Genomic DNA, 23,401 nt, shown 5'->3' on the forward strand with positions numbered 1-23,401 from the left:
ACTCCAGTGTGTATAGGCCCAATCTACTCAACCTATCCTCATAAGTCAACCCCCTCATCTCCGGAATCAACCTAGTGAACTTTCTCTGAACTGCCTCCAATGCAACTATATCCTTCCTTAAATACGGAGACCAAAACTGTACAAAGTACTCCAGGTGTGGCCTCACCAATACCCTGTACAGTTGTAGCAGGACTTCTCTGCTTTTATACTCTATCCCCCTTGCAATAAAGGCCAACATTCCATTTACCTTCCTGATTACTTGCTGTACCTGCATAGTAACTTTTTGTGTTTCATGCACAAGGACCCCCAGGTCCCTCTGTACTGCAGTATTTTGCAATTTTTCTCCATTTAAATCATAATTTGCTTTTCTATTATTTCTGCCGAAGTGGATAATCTCACATTTTCCCACATTATACTCCATCTGCCAATTTTTTGCCCACTCACTTAGCCTGTCTATATCCCTTTGCAGATTTTTTGTGCCTTCCTCACAATTTGCTTTCCCACCCATCTTTGTATCATCAGCAAACTTGGCTACATTACACTCGGTCCCTTCATTCAAATCATTAATATAGATTGTAAATAGTTGAGGCCCCAGCACCGATCCCTACGGCACCCCACTAGTCACTTTGCCAACCGGAAAATGACCCATTTATCCTGACTCTGTTTTCTGTTAGTTAGCCAGTCCTCTATCCATGCTAATATATTACCCCAACCCCATGAACTTTTATCTTGTGCAGTAACCTTTTATGTGGCACCTTATCGAATGCCTTCTGGAAATCCAAGTACACCACATCCACTGGTTTCCCCCCTATCCACCCTGCTCGATACATCTTCAAAGAACTCCAGCAAATTTGTCAAACATGATTTTCCTTTCATAAAACCATACTGACTCTGCTTGATTGAATCATGCTTTTCTAAATGTCCCACTACTGCTTCATTAATAATGGGCTCCAGCATTTTCCCAACAACAGATGTTAGGCTAACTGGTCTATAGTTTCCTGCTTTTTGTCTGCCTCCTTTTTTAAATAGGGGCGTTACATTTGCGGTTTTCCAATCTGCTGGGACCTCCCCAGAATCCAGGGAATTTTGGTAGATTACAACCAATGCATCCACTATCTCTGCAGCCACTTCTTTTAAGACCCTAGGATGTAAGCCATCAGGTCCAGGGGACTTGTCTGCCTTTAGTCCCATTATTTTACCTAGTACTACTTCATTAGTGATAGTAATTGTATTAAGTTCCTTCCTACCTATAGTCCGTTGATTATGCAGCCTTTCCTTCTCATTGGGATATATTTTTGTTGCGAGTTATGAAATAGCCCCTTAAATATCTGCCACTGATCATCAACCGTCCCACACTTTAGCCAACTCTGCCCTCATATCTTTGTAGTCTCCTTTATTCAAGCTTAGGACCCTGGTTTGAGAACCATCTTTCTCACCCTCCAATTGAATTTGAAATTCAATCATGTTATGGTCACTCATTCCTAGAGGATCTTTCTCGACGAGATCATTTATTAATCTTGCCTCATTACACAGTACTAGATCTAAGATAGCCTGCTCCCTGGTTGGTTCTGCAACATACTGTTCGAGGAAACTATCCCGGATACACTCTATGAACTTTTCCTCAACCCTGGCCAATTTGCTTTGTCCAATCAATATGAAGGCTAAAATCACCCATGATTATTGCCGTTCCTTTATTACAAGCCTCCATTATTTCTTGACTCTGTCCAACAGTGTAGTTACTGTTAGGGGGCCTATAGACCACACCCACACGACTATTTCCCCTTATTCCTCATCTCCACCCAAACTGATTCAACATCTTGATCATTTGAGCCAGTATCGTTTCTCACTAACGCACTGATCCCATCCTTTATTCACAGAGCTACCCCACTTCCTTTTCCTTTCTCTCTGTCCTTCCGAATTGTCAAATACCCCTGAATATTTAGCCCCCAGTCCTGGTCACCTTGCAACCTCATCTCTGTAATGTCTATCAGATCATACCCATTTGTATCTATTTGTGCCGTCAACTCATCTATTTTGTTACGAATGCTACATGCATTTAGACAAAGAGCTTTTAAATTTATTTTTTTATCCTTTTTCCTGCTTGTTTCCTCTGTCCTTCAAACTCACTTTCTACATTTTTGCTACCAATTCCAGCTTTACTCCCCTCCGTACTGAATCTATTCTCAGGTTCCCATCCCCCTGCCAAGCTAGTTTAAACCCTCCCCAACAGCACTAGCAAACCCCCCCGCGAGGATATTGGTCCCGGCTCTGTTGAGGAGCAACCTGTCCAGGTTGAACAGATTCCACTTCCCCCAGAAACGGTCCCAATGCTTCAGGAATCTAAAGGCCTCCCTCCTGCACCATCTCTCCAGCCACGTATTCATCTGCTCTATCCTCCTATTTCTGTACTCACTAGCTCATGGAGATTACTGCACCCAATCCTTATTTTAAAATCTTAATATCTCCTCCTCTTCCACCAGTGCCTCACCCTGCTCTTCTGACTGTTCCCAGTAATTAGATAATTGCTTGAGAAAGGGAATGTTGAAGGATATGGGAAGCGAGCAGGAGAGTGGGATCAGGTTGTGAAGAGAAACACCAGGGCAAACTTGATGAGTTAAATGGTCTGTTTCAATGCTGAGGCATTGTATGATTGTAACCTTGGATAAATGCGGGCAGTGATCATGACCTTCCAGTGGTGTGAGCAAGGGGAGTTCTGAGTATTTTGTGCCATTCCTCTTTTCTCAGAGTAACAAACAGCTGGATGTGTTTGACTGTCACGGTCCGCGAGCAGTCAGCTGTCTGGCCACCGCGCAGGAGGGATCACGCAGATTGCTGCTGGTCGGATCGTACGATTGCACCATCAGCGTTCGCGATGCCAGGAACGGGTTATTGCTCCGCACGCTGGAAGGTCACACCAAGACTGTCCTGTGCATGAAGGTATGGCTGGAAAAGTAATGGGGTCCAGAACGTGCTGCATGAGAGGAGTGAGGAGAGTGGTGTGTGTGTGTGTGTGGGGGGTGAGGAAGTGAGTGAGGAGAGTGGTGTGTGGGGGGGGGGGGGGGGGAGAGGGAGGGAGGGAGTGAGGGGAGTGGTGAGTGTGTGGGGGGGGGGGGGAGTGAGTGAGTGAGGGGAGTGATGTGTGTGTATGGGGGGGGGAGTGAGGGGAGTGGTGTGTGTGTGTGGGGGGGAGTGAGGGGAGTGGTGTGTGTGTGTGGGGGGGGGAGTGGTGTGTGTGTATGGGGGGGAGTGAGGGGAGTGGTTTGTGGGGGGGGAGTGAGGGATGTGGTGTGTGTGTGGGGGGGGGCGAGTGGTGTGTGTGGGGGGGGAGCGAGTGGTGTGTGTGGGGGGGGGCGAGTGGTGTGTGTGTATGGGGGGGGAGTGAGAGGAGTGGTGTGTGTGGGGGGGGAGCGAGTGGTGTGTGTGGGGGGGGGCGAGTGGTGTGTGTGGGGGGGGCGAGTGGTGTGTGTGTATGGGGGGGGAGTGAGGGGAGTGGTGTGTGTGTATGGGGGGGAGTGAGAGGAGTGGTGTGTGGGGGGGGAGGGGGGAGTGGTGTGTGTATGGGGGGAAGTGAGGCGAGTGGTGTGTGTGTGTGTGTGAGGGGAGTGGTGTGTGTGTATGGGGGGGGGAGTGGTGTGTGTGTATGGGGGGGGGAGTGGTGTGTGTGTATGGGGGGGGGAGTAAGGGGAGTGGTGTGTGTGTGGGGGGGAGTGAGGGGAGTGGTGTGTGTCGGGGGGAGTGGTGTGTGTGTATGGGGAGGGAGTGAGGGGAGTGGTATGTGTGTATGGGGGGGGGAGTGAGGGGAGTTGTGTGTGTGGGGGGGAGTGAGGGGAGTGGTGTGTGTGGGGGGGAGTGAGGGCAGTGGTGTGTGTGTATGGGGGGGGGGAGTGAGGGGAGTTGTGTGTGTGGGGGGGAGTGAGGGGAGTGGTGTGTGTGGGGGGGAGTGAGGGCAGTGGTGTGTGTGTATGGGGGGGGGGAGTGAGGGGAGTGGTGTGTGTGTATGGGGGGGGGAGTGAGGGGAGTGGTGTGTGTGTGTGGGGGGGGAGTGAGGGAGTGGTGTGTGTGGGGGGAGTGAGGGGAGGTGGTGTGTGTGGGGGGTGGGGAGGGGTGTGGGGAGGGAGGGGAGTGGTGTGGTGTGTGTGTATGTGGGGGGGAGGGAGGGGTGTTGGCGGGAGTGGTGTGTTGAGGAATGAGGGGAGTGAGGGGTGTGGTATGTCTTGCTTATGAGGAGTGAGGGGAGTGGTGTGTGTGTATGGGGGGGAGTGAGGGGAGTGGTGTGTGTGTATGGGGGGGGGAGTGAGGGGAGTGGTGTGTGTGGGGGGGAGTGAGGGGAGTGGTGTGTGTGTGTGGGGGCGGGGTTGGAGGAGAGGTGTGTGTGGGGGGGAGTGAGGGAGTGGTGTGTGTGTGTGGAGGGGAGTGATGTGTGTGTGGGGGGGGGGGGTTGGAGGAGAGGTGTGTGTGGGGGGGGGGTTGGAGGAGAGGTGTGTGTGGGGGGGGGGGTATGAGGAGTGGTGTGTGTGGGGGGTGGAGGGGAGAGGTGTGTGTGGGGGGGAGTGAGGGGAGTGGTGTGTGTGTGTGTGAGGGGAGTGGTGTGTGTGTGTGTGGGGGGGAGTGAGGGGAGTGGTGTGTGTGTGTGGGGGGGGTGAGGGGAGTGATGTGTGTGTGTGTGTGGGGGGGGGGGGTTGGAGGAGAGGTGTGTGTGGGGGGGGTGGTGGGAGGAGTGGTGTGTGTGGGGGGTGGAGGGGAGTGGTGTGTGGTGTGTGTGTGTGGGGGGGTTGGAGGAGAGGTGTGTGTGGGGGGGGGTGGGGTGGGAGGAGAGGTGTGTGTGGGGGGGGGTGGGGTGGGAGGAGAGGTGTGTGTGGGGGGTGGAGGGGAGTGGTGTGTGTGTGTGTGTGTGTGGGGGGGGGTTGGAGGAGAGGTGTGTGTGGGGGGGGGTGGGGTGGGAGGAGAGGTGTGTGTGGGGGGGGTGGTGGGAGGAGAGGTGTGTGTGGCGGGGGGGGGTTGGAGGAGAGGTGTGTGTGGGGGGGGATGGGTGGGAGGAGAGGTGTGTGTGGGGGGGGGGTTGGAGGAGAGGTGTGTGTGGGGGGGGGTTGGAGGAGAGGTGTGTGTGGCGGGGGGGTTGGAGGAGAGGTGTGTGTGGGGGGGGATGGGTGGGAGGAGAGGTGTGTGTGGGGGGGGGGTTGGAGGAGAGGTGTGTGTGGGGGGGGGATGGGTGGGAGGAGAGGTGTGTGTGGGGGGGGGGGGTTGGAGGAGAGGTGTGTGTGTGGGGGGGGGGGTGGGAGGAGAGGTGTGTGTGGGGGGTGGAGGGGAGAGGTGTGTGTGGGGGGGGGGTGGGAGGAGAGGTGTGTGTGGGGGGTGGAGGGGAGAGGTGTGTGTGGGGACGGGAGTGACGATGTTTTTTTTGTGTGTTTAGGTGATAAATGACTTGGTTTTCAGTGGTTCCAGTGATCAGTCTGTACATGCTCACAACATTCATGTAAGTGTTGCTGCTGCCTGGAGTTCAAATACTCATTCCGTAAATTGTGCCCTTCGTGCTTCCGGACTCTCCTTATCCAGGTTACTTAGATAATTTGAAACTTGTGCATTGCTATGTGTTCTCGAGGCCTTTCCGACCTGTTGAAATGGACCCTAACGTGAGTGTAAATGAGCCTTGTTTGGAGGCACTGGCATATCCAGCTGGTTAGACTACAGTCTGTGGTAACAGGTACTGTCACATTGTTGCTCCTACAGTGGCTCAATGCACAACCAAACCTTGAATTGTACCAAAGAGAGGTTGAGCTCCTGGCCTGTGTCTGGTTAGCAGACCACAGCCAGGCAGTAGTAACAGTGCTGCAAATTACCTCGACAACCCTGGACTCAGAAACGCACGTGACCACATTTTGTCCAACTTGATATGACCTGTAATTCTGATACTGTACATAAGGGGTTAAAAACCAGTGTCACTCACAGAATATCCCGACTCATTTTTTTATATGTTGTCTTTCACCTGAAGACAAGCATCTGAGAGGGGCCAAACCATTCAATTCAAATACAAACATTATGTTTGACTTTGTTCAAATATAATTTTGTCTTCGACAGCTTTTTTATTATCTAAAAATTGTTTAAATTCTGCCTGGAGCCAGCCTGAAGGCATTTATCAGTCTGTGTTTTTCAAATTGGAAGTCTGGAATACGAAGCAAAATATGTCTGGATAAAAGTGTATCTAGGAGCCCGAGAATACAGGGGGAAGTCATATAGCCAAATACTGCGAATGGTGCAATCTGAAATAAAAACCGAAAATGCTGGAAACACTCAGCAGGTCAGGCAGCATCTGTAGAGAGAGAAACAGAGTTAACGTTTCAGGTCAGTGACCCTTCGGCACTGCTGGAAAAAGAGATGCAACAGGTTTTAACCAGATGCAGAGGCAGGGAAAGTGGGGAGAGGGGAGGGAAGAACAAAAGGGAGGGTCTGTGATAGGCAGGAGAGATTAAATGCTGCAAATGGGAATGGCAGAAGCATTAACAATTACTGTCTGGAAAAAATAGGGGCGGGATTATGGCCTGAAATTGTGGAACTCGATGTTGAGTCCAGAAGGGTGTAAAGTGTCTAAACGAAAAATGAGGTGCTGTTCCTCGAGCTTGCGTTGAGCTTCATTGAAACAGTGTAGGAGGACAAGGACAGAGAGGTCAGAGTAGGGAATTAAAGTGACAGGCGACCGGGCGCTCAGGGTCACGCTTACGGACTGAACGGAGGTGTTCCGCAAAACGGTCACCCAATCTACGTTTGGTTTCCCCAATGTCGAGGACACCACATCGTGAGCATTGGAAGAAGTACAAGTAAATCGCTGTTTCGCCTGGAAGGAGTGTTTGGGGCCCTGGATAGTGGGAAGGGAGGAGGTAAAAGGGCAGGTGTTGCATCTCCTGCGTTTGCACGGGAAGGTGCTGTGGAAAGGGGAGGGGGTGCTGGGGGTGTCTGTGGAATGGACCAGGGTGTCGTGGAGGGAGCGGTCCCTTCGGAACGCTGAGAGGGGAGGGGAGGATGTGATTGGTGGTGGGATCACACTGGAGGTGGCGGAAATGGCGGAGGATGATCCGTTGAACGGGGAGGCTGGTGGGGTGAAAGGTGAGGACAAGGGGAACCCTATCGTGGTTCTGAGAGGGAGGGGAAGGGGTGAGAGCAGAGGTACGGGAAATAGAACAGACACAGTCGAGGGCCATGTTAACCACAGCGGAGGGGAATCCTCGGTTGAGGAAAAACTCAACGTATCGGAAGCACTGCTTTGAAAGGTGGCGTCGTCTGAGCAGATGCGATGGAGACGGAGAAACTGGGAGAATGGAAGGGAGTCCTTACAGGATGTGGGGTGGGAGGAAGTACAGTCCAGGTAGCTGTGGGAGTCAGTGGGCTTATAGTGGATACTGGTCAATAGCCTATCCCCAGAGATGGAGACAGAAAAGTGGAGGAAGGGAAGGGAAGAGTTGGAGATGGACCACGTGAAGGTGAGGGAAGGGTGGAAATTGGAAGCAAAGTGAATGACATTTTCCAGTTCAGGGCGAGAGCAGGAAATGGCACCGATACAGTCATCGATGTACCGGAAAAAGAGGTGAGGGAGGGGACCTGACTGGGACTGGAACAAATAATGTTCCACATATCCCACGAAAAGGCAGGCATTGCTAAGACCCATGCGGGTTCCCATAGCAACACCTTTAATTTGGAGGATCTGAGTGGTGTTAAAGGAGAAGTTGTTCAATGTGAGAACAAGTTCAGCCAGGCGGAGGAGTGTGGTGGTGGATGGGGACTGGTTGGACCTCACTCGAGGAAGAAGTGGAGCGCCCTCAGGCCATCCTGGCAGTGGATGGAGGCATAGAGGGATTGAACGTCCGTGGTGAAAAGGAGACAGGTAGGGCCAGGAATCTGTTAAAGTGGCGGAGGGCGTCGGAGGAGTCGTGGATGTAGGTGGGAAGAGACTGGACAAGGGGAGAAAAATAGAGTCGAGATAGGAAGAAATGAGTTCAGTGAGGCAAGAACAGGCTGAAATGATGGGTCTACCGGGGCAGTCCTGCTTGTGGGTCTTGGGAAGGAGGTAGAAGCTGGCTGTGCGGGGTTGGGATACTATCAGGGTGGTGGCTGTGGAGGGAAGATCTCCAGAGGAGATGAGATAGTGACGGTCTGGGAAATGATGGCTTGCTGTTCGGTGGTGGGGTCATGGTCCAGCATGACATCCTTCCCCCTCCCCCTCCCCCTCCCCCGTCCCCGCCCTCCCCCTCCCTCCGTCCCCGCCCTCCCCCTCCCCCGCCCTCCCCTTTTCGCTATGGTCTGTCACTTTAATTCCCCACTCCACTCCCACTCTGACCTCTATAATATCAGGGGGAAATCATCCTGGGTTTCTTAAAGAAAGAAGCCTTGTATTTATCTAGTGCTTTTCACGACATCCCAAATCGCTTTACAGCCAATAAAGTATCTTGAAGTGTTGTCACTGTTGTAGGAAACGCAGCGGCCAATTTGAGCACAGCAAGCTCCCACAAGCAGCATTGTGATAATGAGCAGGGTTTTTTTTTAAGTGATGTTGATTGGGGGTAGGATACTGGAGCGAACACCCCTGTTCTTTTTCGTAACAGTGCCATGGGATCTTTTACGTCCACCTAAGAGAGCAGGCGGGGCCTCCATTTAACGTCTCATCCGAAAGACGGCTCCTCCGACAGTGCGGCGTTCTCTCAGCACTGAACTGGTGTCAGCCTAGATTTATGTGCTCAAGTCTCTGGAGTGGGACTCGAACCCACAACCTGTTGACTCGGAGGAGAGAGTGCTACAAACTGAACCACAGCTGACACCTAGTGCCACTATCTGCGTGCTCTGTGCGTCTGTTAGTTGAGGACCGGGTTTCACGTGGCTGCGATCCAATATCCGGCCAACACATGACCATTTAGATGTGTCCGTAAAGAATAGGTGCTTGGCTGAGGTGTCTGCAGCTCTACGCAGCAACGGTCAGTGTGTTTGGGGAGAGAGGGGAGGGAATGTCTGTGTGCAAGTGCAGCTCGCTCATGGATTTACTGAAGTCGGTTCCGGTTCCCTTGCTTGCATTCAGATGTGAACTGATGACCTCTTGCCCTTTCTTTTTTCGAAGACCGGAGAGCTGGTGCGGATCTACAAAGGTCACAGTCACGCCGTCACAGTTGTAAACATCCTGGGCAAGGTGATGGTGACAGCCTGCTTGGACAAGCTGGTGCGTGTCTACGAGCTGCAGGTAAGCCAAGTGGTGGGTACAGGTTGTCAGTGTGTAACACTGGGGTACAGTACCGATGGGTACAGGTCTGTCAGTGTGTAACACTGGGGTACAGTACCGATGGGTACAGGTCTGTCAGTGTATAACACTGGGGTACAGTACTGGTGGGTACAGGTTGTCAGTGTGTAACACTGGGGTACAGTACCGATGGGTACAGGTCTGTCAGTGTGTAACACTGGGGTACAGTATCGATGGGTACAGGTCTGTCAGTGTGTAACACTGGGGTACAGTACCGGTGGGTACAGGTCTGTCAGTGTATAACACTGGGGTACAGTACTGGTGGGTACAGGTCTGTCAGTGTGTAACACTGGGGTACAGTACCGGTGGGTACAGGTCTGTCAGTGTGTAACACTGGGGTACAGTACCGATGGGTACAGGTCTGTCAGTGTATAACACTGGGGTACAGTACCGATGGGTACAGGTCTGTCAGTGTATAACACTGGGGTACAGTACCGATGGGTACAGGTCTGTCAGTGTATAACACTGGGGTACAGTATCGATGGGTACAGGTCTGTCAGTGTGTAACACTGGGGTACAGTACCGATGGGTACAGGTTGTCAGTGTGTAACACTGGGGTACAGTACCGATGGGTACAGGTCTGTCAGTGTATAACACTGGGGTACAGTATCGATGGGTACAGGTCTGTCAGTGTATAACACTGGGGTACAGTACCGATGGGTACAGGTCTGTCAGTGTGTAACACTGGGGTACAGTACCGATGGGTACAGGTCTGTCACTCTATAACACTGGGGTACAGTACCGATGGGTACAGGTCTGTCAGTGTGTAACACTGGAGTACAGTACTGGTGGGTACAGGTCTGTCACTCTATAACACTGGGGTACAGTACCGATGGGTACAGGTCTGTCACTGTATAACACTGGGGTACAGTACCGATGGGTACAGGTCTGTCACTGTATAACACTGGGGTACAGTACCGATGGGTACAGGTCTGTCACTCTATAACACTGGGGTACAGTACTGGTGGGTACAGGTCTGTCACTGTATAACACTGGGGTACAGTACCGATGGGTACAGGTCTGTCACTGTATAACACTGGGATACAGTACCGGTGGGTACAGGTCTGTCACTGTATAACACTGGGGTACAGTACTGGTGGGTACAGGTCTGTCACTATATAATACTGGGGTACAGTACCGGTGGGTACAGGTCTGTCACTGTATAACACTGGGGTACAGTACTGGTGGGTACAGGTCTGTCACTGTAACACTGGGGTACAGTACTGGTGGGTACAGGTCTGTCACTATATAATACTGGGGTACAGTACCGATGGGTACAGGTCTGTCACTGTATAACATTGGGGTACAGTACTGGTGGGTACAGGTCTGTCACTGTATAACACTGGGGTACAGTACTGGTTGGTACAGGTCTGTCACTGTATAGAAACATAGAAAATAGGTGCAGGAGTAGGCCATTCGGCCCTTCGAGCCTGCACCGCCATTTAATGAGTTCATGGCTGAACATGCAACTTCAGTACCCATTCCTGCTTTCTCGCCATACCCCTTGATCCCCCGAGTAGTAAGGACTACATCTAACTCCTTTTTGAAAATATTTAATGAATTGGCCTCAACAACTTTCTGTGGTAGAGAATTCCACAGGTTCACCACTCTCTGGGTGAAGAAGTTTCTCCTCATCTCGGTCCTAAATGGCTTACCCCTTATCCTTAGACTGTGACCCCTGGTTCTGGACTTCCCCAACATTGGGAACATTCTTCCTGCATCTAACCTGTCTAAATCCGTCAGAATTTTAAACGTTTCTATGAGATCCCTTCTCATTCTTCTGAACTCCAGTGAATACAAGCCCAGTTGATCCAGTCTTTCTTGATAGGTCAGTCCCACCATCGCGGGAATCAGTCTGGTGAACCTTCGCTGCACTCCCTCAATATCAAGAATGTCCTTCCTCAAGTTAGGAGACCAAAACTGTACACAATACTCCAGGTGTGGCCTCACCAAGGCCCTGTACAACTGTAGCAACACCTCCCTGCCCCTGTACTCAAATCCCCTCACTATGAAGGACAACATGCCATTTGCTTTCTTAACCGCTTGCTGTACCTGCATGCCAACCTTCAATGACTGATGTACCATGACACCCAAGTCTCATTGCACCTCCCCTTTTCCTAATCTGTCACCATTCAGATAATAGTCTGTCTCTCATTTTTTCCACCAAAGTGGATAACCTCACATTTATCCACATTATACTTCATCTGCCATGCATTTGCCCACTCACCTAACCTATCTAAGTCACTCTGCAGCCTCATAGCATCCTCCGCGCAGCTCACACTGCCACCCATAGGACCCAAGTTTCCACATGATTTGCGCCTGATTTTTAGGAGCAACTGGTGGAGAACGGACTATCTTAGAAATTGCAATTCTCCACATTTTTTTTCTGCAGTTCTAGTCAGGTAGAACAGTTCCACTTTGGAACAGAATTTTTTCTTCAAAAGGGGGCGTGTCCGGCCACTGACGCCTGATTTGAAAGTTTCCACAGTGAAAATTTAGTCCAAACTAACTTAGAATGGAGCAAGTGAAGATTTTTGTAGAACTGAAAAAACCTGTTCTACACATTAAAAAATCAGGCACAGGTTACAAATTAGGCGTCCAGAACGAGGTGGGGGGGGGGAAGGGAAGTCATTAAATTCTATAATAAATCCTTATTTATACTTATACAAATATTATACAAATAAACCCAACCTGAATAAACATTTATAAGCAAAGAAAAGATTAAATAAACCATCTTCCTACCTGTGTGAAAGTGCTTCAGGCAGGCCTTTCGGGACCGAAGGCCCCAGCACCAGATTTACAGGTTGGGTCGGGTCGGGTCGGTTCGGTTCGGTTCAGGGAGAGGGAGAGGGGGGGAGGGAGAGGGAGAGGGAGAGGGAGAGGGAGAGGGGGGGAGGGAGAGGAAGAGGGAGAGGGGGAGGGGTGGAGGGAGAGGGAGGGGGGGAGAGAGGGGGGGAAGGGGAGGTCAGGTCGGGGAGGGGGAGGTCAGGTCGGATCCAGTCCGGGGACGGGGGGGAGCGGGAGTCGGGTGGGGTCTGGGCGGGGGGAAGCGGGAGCAGGAGCGCGGGTCGGGTCCAGTCGGTGCGGAGCGGAAGTCGGGTCGGGTCTGGTCCAGTGTGGGGGGGGGGGGGGGGTCGGGTCGGGGGCGGGAGCGCGGGTCGGGTCTGGTCCAGTGTGGGGGGGGGGAGCGCGGGTCGGGTCCAGGCGGGGGGAGAGCGGGAGCAGGAGCGCGGGTCCAGTCGGGGGAGGGGGGGTCGGGTCGGGGGTGGGAGCGCGGGTCAGGTCTGGTCCAGTGTGGGGGGGGGGGGGGGTCGGGTCCAGGCGGGGGGAGAGCGGGAGCAGGAGCGCGGGTCCAGTCGGGGGGGGGGCGGAGCGGGAGTCGGGTTGGGTCCAGTCGGGGGTGGGGGGGGGCGGTGGCGGGTGTCGGGTCCGGTCCGGAGGCGGGTGGGGAGGGGGGCGGGGGGGAGTAGCAGCTGGCCGTGGGAGGAGCCTTATTCACGCAGCCCCAGGGAGGCCATTGGGCCAGGGCTAGGGGCTGCGTGCTTCGGGCGCTTGGAGCTACTGCACTTGCGTTCTCACTGTAGCGCGCATGTGCAGAGGTCCCGGCACTGTTTTCAGCGCAGGGACCTGGCTCCGCCCCCCCACAGCTCGTGCTGCGCTGCGCTGAGGGCCAGAGGACCTGCAGGGAGCCGGAGAATACGGAGGATTTTTTTAGGCGCACTTTGTGGCGCGAAAAACGGGCGTCCAGGTCGGGACAGCGCCGTTCTAGGCACGCGTGGAAACTTGGGCCCATAGTGTCATCCGCAAATTTGGAGATACTACATTTAATCCCCTCGTCTAAATCATTAATGTACAATGTAAACAGCTGGGGCCCCAGCACAGAACCTTGCGGTACCCCACTAGTCACTGCCTGCCATTCTGAAAAGTACCCATTTACTCCTACTCTTTGCTTCCTGTCTGACAACCAGTTCTCAATCCACGTCAGCACACTACCCCCAATCCCATGTGCTTTAACTTTGCACATTAATCTCTTGTGTGGGACCTTGTCGAAAGCCATCTAAAAGTCCAAATACACCACATCAACTGGTTCTGTCTTGTCCACTCTACTGGAAACATCCTCAAAAAATTCCAGAAGATTTGTCAAGCATGATTTCTCTTTCACAAATCCATGCTGACTTGGACCTATCATGTCACCTCTTTCCAAATGCACTGCTATGACATCTTTAATAATTGATTCCATCATTTTACCCACTACCGATGTCAGGCTGACCGGTCTATAATTCCCCGTTTTCTCTCTCCCTCCTTTTTTAAAAAGTGGGGTTACATTGGCTACCCTCCACTCGATAGGAACTGATCCAGAGTCTATGGAATGTTGGAAAATGACTGTCAATGCATCTGCTATTTCCAAGGCTACCTCCTTAAGTACTCTGGGATGCAGTCCATCAGGCCCTGGAGAATTATCGGCCTTCAATCCCATCAATTTCCCCAACACAATTTCCCGACTAATAAGGATTTCCCTCAGTTCCTCCTTCTTACTAGACCCTCTGACCCCTTTTATATCCAGAAGGTTGTTTGTGTCCTCCTTAGTGAATACCAAACCAAAGTACTTGTTCAATTGGTCTGCCATTTCTTTGTTTCTCTTTACATATCTATAGAAGCTTTTGCAGTCTGTCTTTAATGTTCCCTGCAAGCTTCCTCTCGTACTCTATTTTCCCTGCCCTAATCAAACCCTTTGTCCTCCTCTGCTGAGTTCTAAATTTCTCCCAGTCCCCGGGTTCGCTGCTATTTCTGGCCAATTTGTATGCCACTTCCTTGGCTTTAATACTATCCCTGATTTCCCTTGATAGCCACAGTTGAGCCACCTTCCCTTTTTTATTTTTACGCCAGACAGGGATGTACAATTGTTGTAGTTCATCCATGCGGTCTCTAAATGTCTGCCATTGCCCATCCACTGTCAACCCCTTAAGTATCATTCGCCAATCAATCCTAGCCAATTCACGCCTCATACCTTCAAAGTTACCCTTCTTTAAGTTCTGGACCATGGTCTTTGAATTAACTGTTTCATTCTCCATCCTAATGTAGAATTCCACCATATTATGGTCACTTTTCCCCAAGAGGCCTCGCACAACGAGATTGCTAATTAATCATCTCTCATTACACAACACCCAGTCTAAGATGGCCTCCCCCCTAGTTGGTTCCTCGACATATTGGTCTAGAAAACCATCCCTTATGCACTCCAGGAAATCCTCCTCCACTGTATTGCTTCCAGTTTGGTTAGCCCAATCTATATGCATATTAAAGTCACCCATGATAACTGCTGCACCTTTATTGCATGCACCCCTAATTTCCTGTTTGATGCCCTCCCCAACATTACTACTACTGTTTGGAGGTCTGTACACAACTCCCACTAATGTGTTTTGCCCTTTGGTGTCTGCAGCTCTACCCATATAGATTCCACATCATCCAAGCTAATGTCCTTCCTAACTATTGCATTAATCTCCTCTTTAACCAGCAATGCTCCCCCACCTCCTTTTCCTTTTATTCTATCCTTCCTGAATGTTGAATACCCATGGATGTTGAGTTCCCAGCCCTGATCATCCTGGAGCCACGTCTCTGTAATCCCAATCACATCATATCTGTTAACATCTATTTGCACAGTTAATTCATCCACCTTATTACGGATACTCCTTGCATTAAGGCACAAAGTCTTCAGGCTTGTTTTTTTAACACGCTTTGTCCTTTTAGAATTATGATGTAGTGTGGCCCTTTTTGTTTCTTGCCTTTGTTTACTTGGCCTTCCACTATTGCTTTTTACCTTTCTACCATCTGTTTCTGACTCCATATTACTTCGCCCTATCTCGCTGCATAGGTTCCCATCCCGCTGCCATATAAGTTTAAACACTCCCGAACTGCATTAGCAAATGTTACCCCCAGGACATCAGTTCCAGTCCTGCCCCAGTGCAAACTTTCCCTTTTGTACAGGTCCCACTTCCCCCAGAACTGGTTCCAATGTCCCAGGAATTTGAATCCCTCCCTCTTGCAACACTGCTCAAGCCATGTATTTATTCTAACTATCCTGCTCCCTCTACTCTGATTAGCACGTGGCACTGGTAGCAATCCAGAGATTACTACCTTTGAGGTCCTACTTTTTAATTTAACTCCTAGCTCCCTAAATTCAGCTTGTAGGACCTCTTCCCGCTTCTTACCTATATCGTTGGTACCTACATGTACCACGGCTGTTCACCCTCCCTCTCCAGAATGCTCTGCAGCCGCTCCGAGACATCCTTGACCCTTGCACCAGGGAGGCAACATACCATCCTGGAGTCTCGGTTGCGGCCGCAGAAACTCCTATCTATTCCCCTTACATTAGAGTCCCCTATCACTATAGCTCTCCCATTCTTTTTCCCGCCCTTCTGTGCAGCAGAGCCACCCATGGTGCCATGAACCTGGCTGCTGGTGCCTTCCCCTGGTAAGTCGTCATCTCAACAGTATCCAAAACAGTATATCTGTTTTGGAGGGAGATGACCGCTGGGGACTCCTGCACTATCTTCCTGCTCTTGCCTTGTCTCTTGGTCACCCATTCACTATCTATCCTAACCTTTACCTGCGGTGTGACCAACTCACTAAATGTGCTATCCACAACATTCTCAGCATCGCGCATGCTCCAGAGTGAGTGCATCCGCAGATCCACTGGAAGTGTCCCTGATTTCCCACATAGCACAGGAGGAGCATGACATGGGTCCGAGCTCTCCTGCCATGACTTAACCCTTAAATTAATTTACTTACTGGAGTACAGTACTGGTGGGTACAGGTCTGTCACTGTATAACACTGGGGTACAGTACTGGTGGGTACAGGTCTGTCACTATAACACTGGGGTACAGTACTGATGGGTACAGGTCTGTCACTGTATAACACTGGGGTACAGTACTGGTGGGTACAGGTCTGTCACTGTATAACACTGGGGTACAGTACAAATGGGTGCAGGTCTGTCACTGTATAACACTGGGGTACAATATTGGTAGGTACAGGTCTGTCACTAATAGTGGGGTACAGTACTGGTGGGTACAGGTCTGTCACTGTATAACACTGGGGTACAGTACTCAGTACCGGTGGGTACAGATCCATCACTGTATAACACTGGGGTACAGTATTGGTAGGTACTGGTCTGTCACTAACAGTGGGGTACAGTACTCAGTACTGGTGGGTACAGGTCCATCACTCTATAACACTGGGGCACAGTACTGGTGGATACAGGTCTGTCACTCTATAACACTGGGGCACAGTACTGGTGGGTACAGGTCTGTCACTGTATAACACTGGGGTACAGTACTGGTGGGTACAGGTCTGTCGCTGTATAACACTGGGGTACAGTACTGGTGGGTACAGGTCTGTCGCTGTATAACACTGGGGTACAGTACTGGTGGGTACAGATCTGTCACTGTATAACACGGGTGCAGTACTGGTGGGTACAGGTCTGTCACTGTATAACATTGGGATACAGTACTGGTGGGTACAGGTCTGTCACTGTATAACATTGGGGTACAGTACTGGTGGGTACAGGTCTGTCACTGTATAACATTGGGGTACAGTACTGGTGAGTACAGGTCTGTCACTGTATAACATTGGGGTACAGTACTGATGGGTACAGGTCTGTCACTATAACATGGGGTCAGTACTGGGGCGGGGGTACAGGTCCTGACCTCCAATACTGACCACCGGCCGTGAGCCCCTCCTAATACGGGCTCTGTAATGAAGCGGGGAAGATTGTAGAACAATTGTCTAATGGAATTCCATTTTCTTTTTCTTGTGGTGTCCAGTCACACGATCGTCTGCAAGTGTATGGTGGACACAAGGACATGGTGATGTGTATGGACATACACAAGAGCATGGTGAGTGTGAGCGAGCACTGAGATTTGGATGTTCCATGTAGGTGAATGATGTACGGCCCACCTTGATGCGATCCCGAGTCCAGGAGCTGTCCCTGTCTCCACTGTGACCGTGGACCCTGGTGTGTTATGTTCTGTGAAGCACTGAACAGCAGGATCACTGCTGTACTGTCCGATCTCAAAATCCAAACTGTCTTCCAACATTCTCATAAGAACATAAGAAATAGGAGCAGGAGTCGGCCATTCGGCCCCTCGAGCCTGCTCTGCCATTCAATGAGATCATGGCTGATCTTCTACCTCAACTCCACTTTCCTGCACTATCCCCATATCCCTTGATTCCCTTAATATTCAAAAATCTATCTCTCTGTCTTGAACATACTCAAAGATTGAGCCTCCGCAGCCCTCTGGGTAGAGAATTCCAAAGATTCACCACCCTCTGAGTGAAGAAGTTTCTCCTCATCTCAGTCCTTATTCTGAGACTGTGCCTCCTGGTTCTCGACTCTCCAGCTGGGGGAAACATCCTCCCTGCATCTACCCTGTCCAGCCCTGTAAGAATTGTGTATGTTTCAGGGAGTTAGTTTGTACTAATAGCAGGGGTTAGATTCAGTCACATTATTTCACCTTGTTTTAGATTGATTGAAAATTGCCCGGCCTGGAATGCTACGGTGAAGTCCATTGGCCCTGTGTAGTAAACGGAAATACTGAGTGTTGCTATACTGCAAGTAAAAGACTCCACAACGTTTCTGTCTTTCACTGCTTGCCTTGTGCAGTACTGTAATATTAAATATAGGCACACTCTATATAAGATGGCTGATTATCAGATAATCAACAACACAACTTGCATTTATATAGCACCGTTACTCGAGTAAAACATAACACAACGCTTCACAGGAACGTTATCAGACAAAATTTGACAAAGGTTCACATAAGGAGATATTAGGACAGGCAAAGGTAGGTTTTAAGGAGGATCTTAAAGAAGGAGAGAGAGGCAGAGAGGTTTAGGGAGGGAATTCCAGAGCTCGGGGCCAAGACAGCTGAAGACACGGATGCCAATGGTCGGGTGAAGGAAATTGGGGTTACATAAGAGGCCTGTTCTCGGAGAGCCGCAGAGCTGGAGGAGGCAACAGAGATAGGGAGGGGCGAGGCCATGGAGGGATTCGAATACAAGGATGAGAATTTTAAAATCGAGTCGTCGTCTGACCGGGAGCCAGTGTAGGTCAGCGAGCACAGGGGTGATGGGTGAGAGGGACTTGGTACGAGTCAGGACACAGGCTGCCGAGATTTGGATCACCTCTAGTTTACATAGGGTAGAATGTGGGAGGCCAGCCAGGAGTGTATTGGAATAGTCAAGTCTAGAGGTAACAAAGGCATGGATGAGGGCTTCAGCAGTGGATGAGCTGAGGCAAAGACGGAGATGGGAAATGTTACGGAAGTGAAAGTAGGCGGTCTTAGTGATGCAGAGGATATGGGGTTAGAAGCTCATTTTGGGGTCAAATACAACACCAAGGTTGCCAGAGAGAGGGATAAAGTCAGCTGCTAGCGAACAGAGTTTGTGGCGAGGACCAATACAATGGCTTATGTCTTCCCAATATTTAGTTGGAAGAAATTTCTGCTTATCCAATATTGGATGTCAGATACGGGAGGGGGAAGAGAAGCCATTGCAAGCGATTCTCTGGCTGTGACTGGATAATTAAGAACGGAACCAGGTGAGTGAGTGCAGTCCCAGCCAGCTGGATCACGGAGGAGGGTGGCGTGGTCAACGGTGTCGAAGGCTGCAGCCAGGTCAAGAATGACAAACTATTATTCGGACAAATTAGCACCCAGGCCAGGAACAGAAAATATGCAGGACTACGGGGGAAATATGCAGGACTACGGGGGAAATATGCAGGACTACGGGGGAAATATGCAGGACTACGGGGGAAATATGCAGGATTATGGGGAAAATATGCAGGATTACGGGGGAAATATGCAGGACTACGGGGGAAATATGCAGGACTACGGGGGAGAATATGCAGGATTATGGGGGAAATATGCAGGATTACGGGGAAAATATGCAGGATTACGGGGGAAATATGCAAGATTACGGGGGAGAATATGCAGGACTACGGGGGAGAATATGCAGGACTACGGGGGAGAATATGCAGGACTACGGGGGAGAATATGCAGGACTACGGGGGAGAATATGCAGGACTACGGGGGAGAATATGCAGGACTACGGGGGAGAATATGCAGGACTACGGGGGAGAATATGCAGGACTACGGGGGAGAATATGCAGGACTACGGGGGAGAATATGCAGGACTACGGGGGAGAATATGCAGGACTACGGGGGAAATATGCAGGACTACGGGGGAGAATATGCAGGATTACGGGGGAAATATGCAGGACTACGGGGAAGAATATGCAGGACTACGGGGAAGAATATGCAGGACTACGGGGAAGAATATGCAGGACTACGGGGAAGAATATGCAGGACTACGGGGGAAAAGCAGGGGGTGGATTATTTTTAGAAAGGCAGCTGTTGTGAAACTGATGTAGTTTTGATGAATGACTGTTCTTTGCTTATAGATTTACACGGGTTGTTACGATGGCAGCATACAGGCAGTGCGGCTGAACCTGATGCAGAACTATCGCTGTTGGGTAAGTGTGAAAGGGCCTTCATATCCAGGCGTGCAGCTATCCCTATAGCACCCCCTATTTCCCCTGGCCCAGCCTACACCCTATCTCCGCCTATTTCCCCTCGCACAGCCTGCACCCTATCTCTGCCTGTTTCCCCTCGCACAGCCTGCACCCTATCTCCGCCTGTTTCCCCTCGCACAGCCTACACCCTATCTCCGCCTGTTTCCCCTCGCACAGCCTACACCCTATCTCCGCCTGTTTCCCCTCGCACAGCCTACACCCTATCTCCGCCTGTTTCCCCTCGCACAGCCTGCACCCTATCTCCGCCTGATTCCCCTGGCCCAGCCTGCACCCTATCTCCGCCTGTTTCCCCTCGCACAGCCTACACCCTATCTCTGCCTGTTTCCCCTCGCACAGCCTGCACCCTATCTCTGCCTGTTTCCCCTCGCACAGCCTGCACCCTATCGCCGCCTGATTCCCCTGGCCCAGCCTACACCCTATCTCTGCCTGTTTCCCCTCGCACAGCCTGCACCCTATCGCCGCCTGATTCCCCTGGCCCAGCCTACACCCTATCTCCGCCTGTTTCCCCTCGCACAGCCTACACCCTATCTCTGCCTGTTTCCCCTCGCACAGCCTGCACCCTATCTCCGCCTGTTTCCCCTTGCACAGCCTACACCCTATCTCTGCCTGTTTCCCCTCGCACAGCCTGCACCCTATCTCCGCCTGTTTCCCCTTGCACAGCCTACACCCTATCTCTGCCTGATTCCCCTGGCCCAGATCAACAACAATTTGTATTTATATAGCGCCTTTAACGTAGTGAAACATCCCAAGGCACTTCACAGGAGTATTACAAGACAAACATTTGACACCGAGCCGCATAAGACAAAATTATGGCAGATGACCAAAAGCTTGGTCAAAGAGGTAGGTTTTAAGGAGCGTCTTAAAGGATGAAAGAGAGGCGGAGAGATTTAGGCAGGGAGTTCCAGGGCTTGGGGCCTGGCAACCGAAGGCACGGCCACCAATGGTTGAGCGATTATAATCAGGGATGCTCACGTGCAGAATTTGAGGAGCGCAACTATCTTGGGGTTGCGAGGTTGAAGGAGATTAGAGATAGGTGCAAGGCCATAAAGTGATTTGTAAACCAGGATGAGAAAGAAATCTGGCAATGCTTGAGGCGGGCCCCTGTGGAATGCAGCCAGGCAGTCAGCTATTCCACAGGGCTCCCCTCTGGATTGTGTGTGTGTGTGTCGGGGGGTGTGGGGTGCTGCAGGCTTACCTTGTGGCAGCAGGAGCCACACAGTGGGATCCTACTGTAGTGCACCCTGGAAAAATACAACAGTACGCATCTTCGCAACAAAGCCACTTCACCCAAGTGTTTTGTTTAGGCACCCAAACAAGGTGGGCTAGGTTCCCGCAGCATATCCCCCTTCTTTAGCTCAGCTCATGCTCATGCTCATGTCATGTCATGTCATGTCATGTCATGTCATGTCATGTCATGTCTTTTGATAATCAAAGATTTTATATATATATGTATAAATATATATATCAAGTCTTTTTCAATGCTGCTGCTGGAGCTGCTGGGGAAGCTGGCAATGGCAGTGGGCGTGGAAGTGGGCGGGGTAAGGGCGTGGCAGTGGGCGGGACCAGGGGGCGTGGCAGTGGGCGGGACCAGGGGCGTTGCAGTGGGCGGGGCAAGGGGCGTGGCAGTGGGCGGGACAAGGGAGCCAATGTAGGTCAGTGAGCACAGGGGTGATGGGTGAGCAGGACTCGGTGCGAGGTTGGACACGGGGCAGTGAGCACAGGGGTGATGGGTGAGCAGGACTTGGTGCAAGGTTGGACACGGGCAGCTGACTTTTGGATCACCTGTAGTTTACGTAGGGTAGAATGTGGGAGGCCAGCCAGGAGTGTATTGGAATAGTCAAGTCTAGAGGTAACGCAGGCATGGATGAGGGCTTCAGCAGCAGATGAGCTGAGGCAGGGGCAGAGACGGGCGATGTTACGGAGGTGGAAATAGTTGGTTTTAGTTATGCTGCAAATATGTGGTTGGAAGCTCATTTCAGGGTCAAATATGACACCTAGGTTGCGAGGAGTCTGGTTCAGCCTCAGACAGATAGAAACATAGAAAATAGGTGCAGGAGCAGGCCATTCGACCCTTCAAGCCTGCACCGCCATTCAATAAGATCATGGCTGATCATTCCCTCAGTACCCCTTTCCTGCTTTCTCTCCATACCCCTTGATCCCCTTAGCCATAAGGGCCATATCTAACTCCCTCTTGGGGAAGAGTGACCATAATATGGTGGAATTCTGCATTAGGATGGAGAATGAAACAGTTCATTCAGAGACCATGGTCCAGAACTTAAGGAAGGGTAACTTTGAAGGTATGAGGCGTGAATTGGCTAGGATAGATTGGCGAATGATACTGAAGGGGTTGACTGTGGATGGGCAATGGCAGACATTTAGAGACCGCATGGATGAACTACAACAATTGTACATTCCTGTCTGTCGTAAAAATAAAAAAGGGAAGGTGGCTCAACCGTGGCTATCAAGGGAAATCAGGGATAGTATTAAAGCCAAGGAAGTGGCATACAAATTGGCCAGAAATAGCAGCGAACCCGGGGACTGGGAGAAATTTAGAACTCAGCAGAGGAGGACAAAGGGTTTGATTAGGGCAGGGAAAATGGAGTACGAGAAGAAGCTTGCAGGGAACATTAAGACGGATTGCAAAAGTTTCTATAGATATGTAAAGAGAAAAAGGTTAGTAAAGACAAACGTAGGTCCCCTGCAGTCAGAATCAGGGGAAGTCATAACGGGGAACAAAGAAATGGCGGACCAATTGGACAAGTACTTTGGTTCGGTATTCACTGAGGAGGACACAAACAACCTTCCGGATATAAAAGGGGTCGGAGGGTCTAGTAAGGAGGAGGAACTGAGGGAAATCCTTATTAGTCGGGAAATTGTGTTGGGGAAATTGATGGGATTGAAGGCCGATAAATCCCCAGGGCCTGATGGACTGCATCCCAGAGTACTTAAGGAGGTGGCCTTGGAAATAGTGGATGCATTGACAGTCATTTTCCAACATTCCATTGACTCTGGATCAGTTCCTATGGAGTGGAGGGTAGCCAATGTAACCCCACTTTTTAAAAAAGGAGGGAGAGAGAAAACAGGGAATTATAGACCGGTCAGCCTGACATCGGTAGTGGGTAAAATGATGGAATCAATTATTAAGGATGTCATAGCAGTGCATTTGGAAAGAGGTAATATGATAGGTCCAAGTCAGCATGGATTTGTGAAAGGGAAATCATGCTTGACAAATCTTCTGGAATTTTTTGAGGATGTTTCCAGTAGAGTGGACAAGGGAGAACCAGTTGATGTGGTATATTTGGACTTTCAGAAGGCTTTTGACAAGGTCCCACACAAGAGATTAATGTGCAAAGTTAAAGCACATGGGATTGGGGGTAGTGTGCTGACATGGATTGAGAACTGGTTGTCAGACAGGAAGCAACGAGTAGGAGTAAATGGGGACTTTTCAGAATGGCAGGCAGTGACTAGTGGGGTACCGCAAGGTTCTGTGCTGGGGCCCCAGCTGTTTACACTGTACATTAATGATTTAGACGAGGGGATT

The 23,401-nt window shown here is 50.8% G+C and overlaps 1 protein-coding gene across 2 annotated transcripts in view; it reads left to right on the forward strand.

The window, feature by feature from the left end:
- znf106a (zinc finger protein 106a) overlaps window positions 1-23,401 on the forward strand; it is a 114,491-nt gene that overhangs the window by 84,404 nt on the left and 6,686 nt on the right. For both annotated transcript variants that reach the window (XM_070878683.1, XM_070878684.1), the window contains exons 16-20: window positions 2,746-2,937; window positions 5,411-5,473; window positions 9,098-9,217; window positions 17,093-17,164; window positions 19,729-19,800. In XM_070878683.1, coding sequence (XP_070734784.1) covers window positions 2,746-2,937; window positions 5,411-5,473; window positions 9,098-9,217; window positions 17,093-17,164; window positions 19,729-19,800 — 519 coding nt within the window. The remainder of the gene's footprint in view (window positions 1-2,745; window positions 2,938-5,410; window positions 5,474-9,097; window positions 9,218-17,092; window positions 17,165-19,728; window positions 19,801-23,401) is intronic.

The sequence above is a fragment of the Pristiophorus japonicus genome, chromosome 4 (genome assembly GCF_044704955.1).
Source record: "Pristiophorus japonicus isolate sPriJap1 chromosome 4, sPriJap1.hap1, whole genome shotgun sequence".
Classification (NCBI taxonomy): Eukaryota; Metazoa; Chordata; class Chondrichthyes; family Pristiophoridae; genus Pristiophorus; species Pristiophorus japonicus.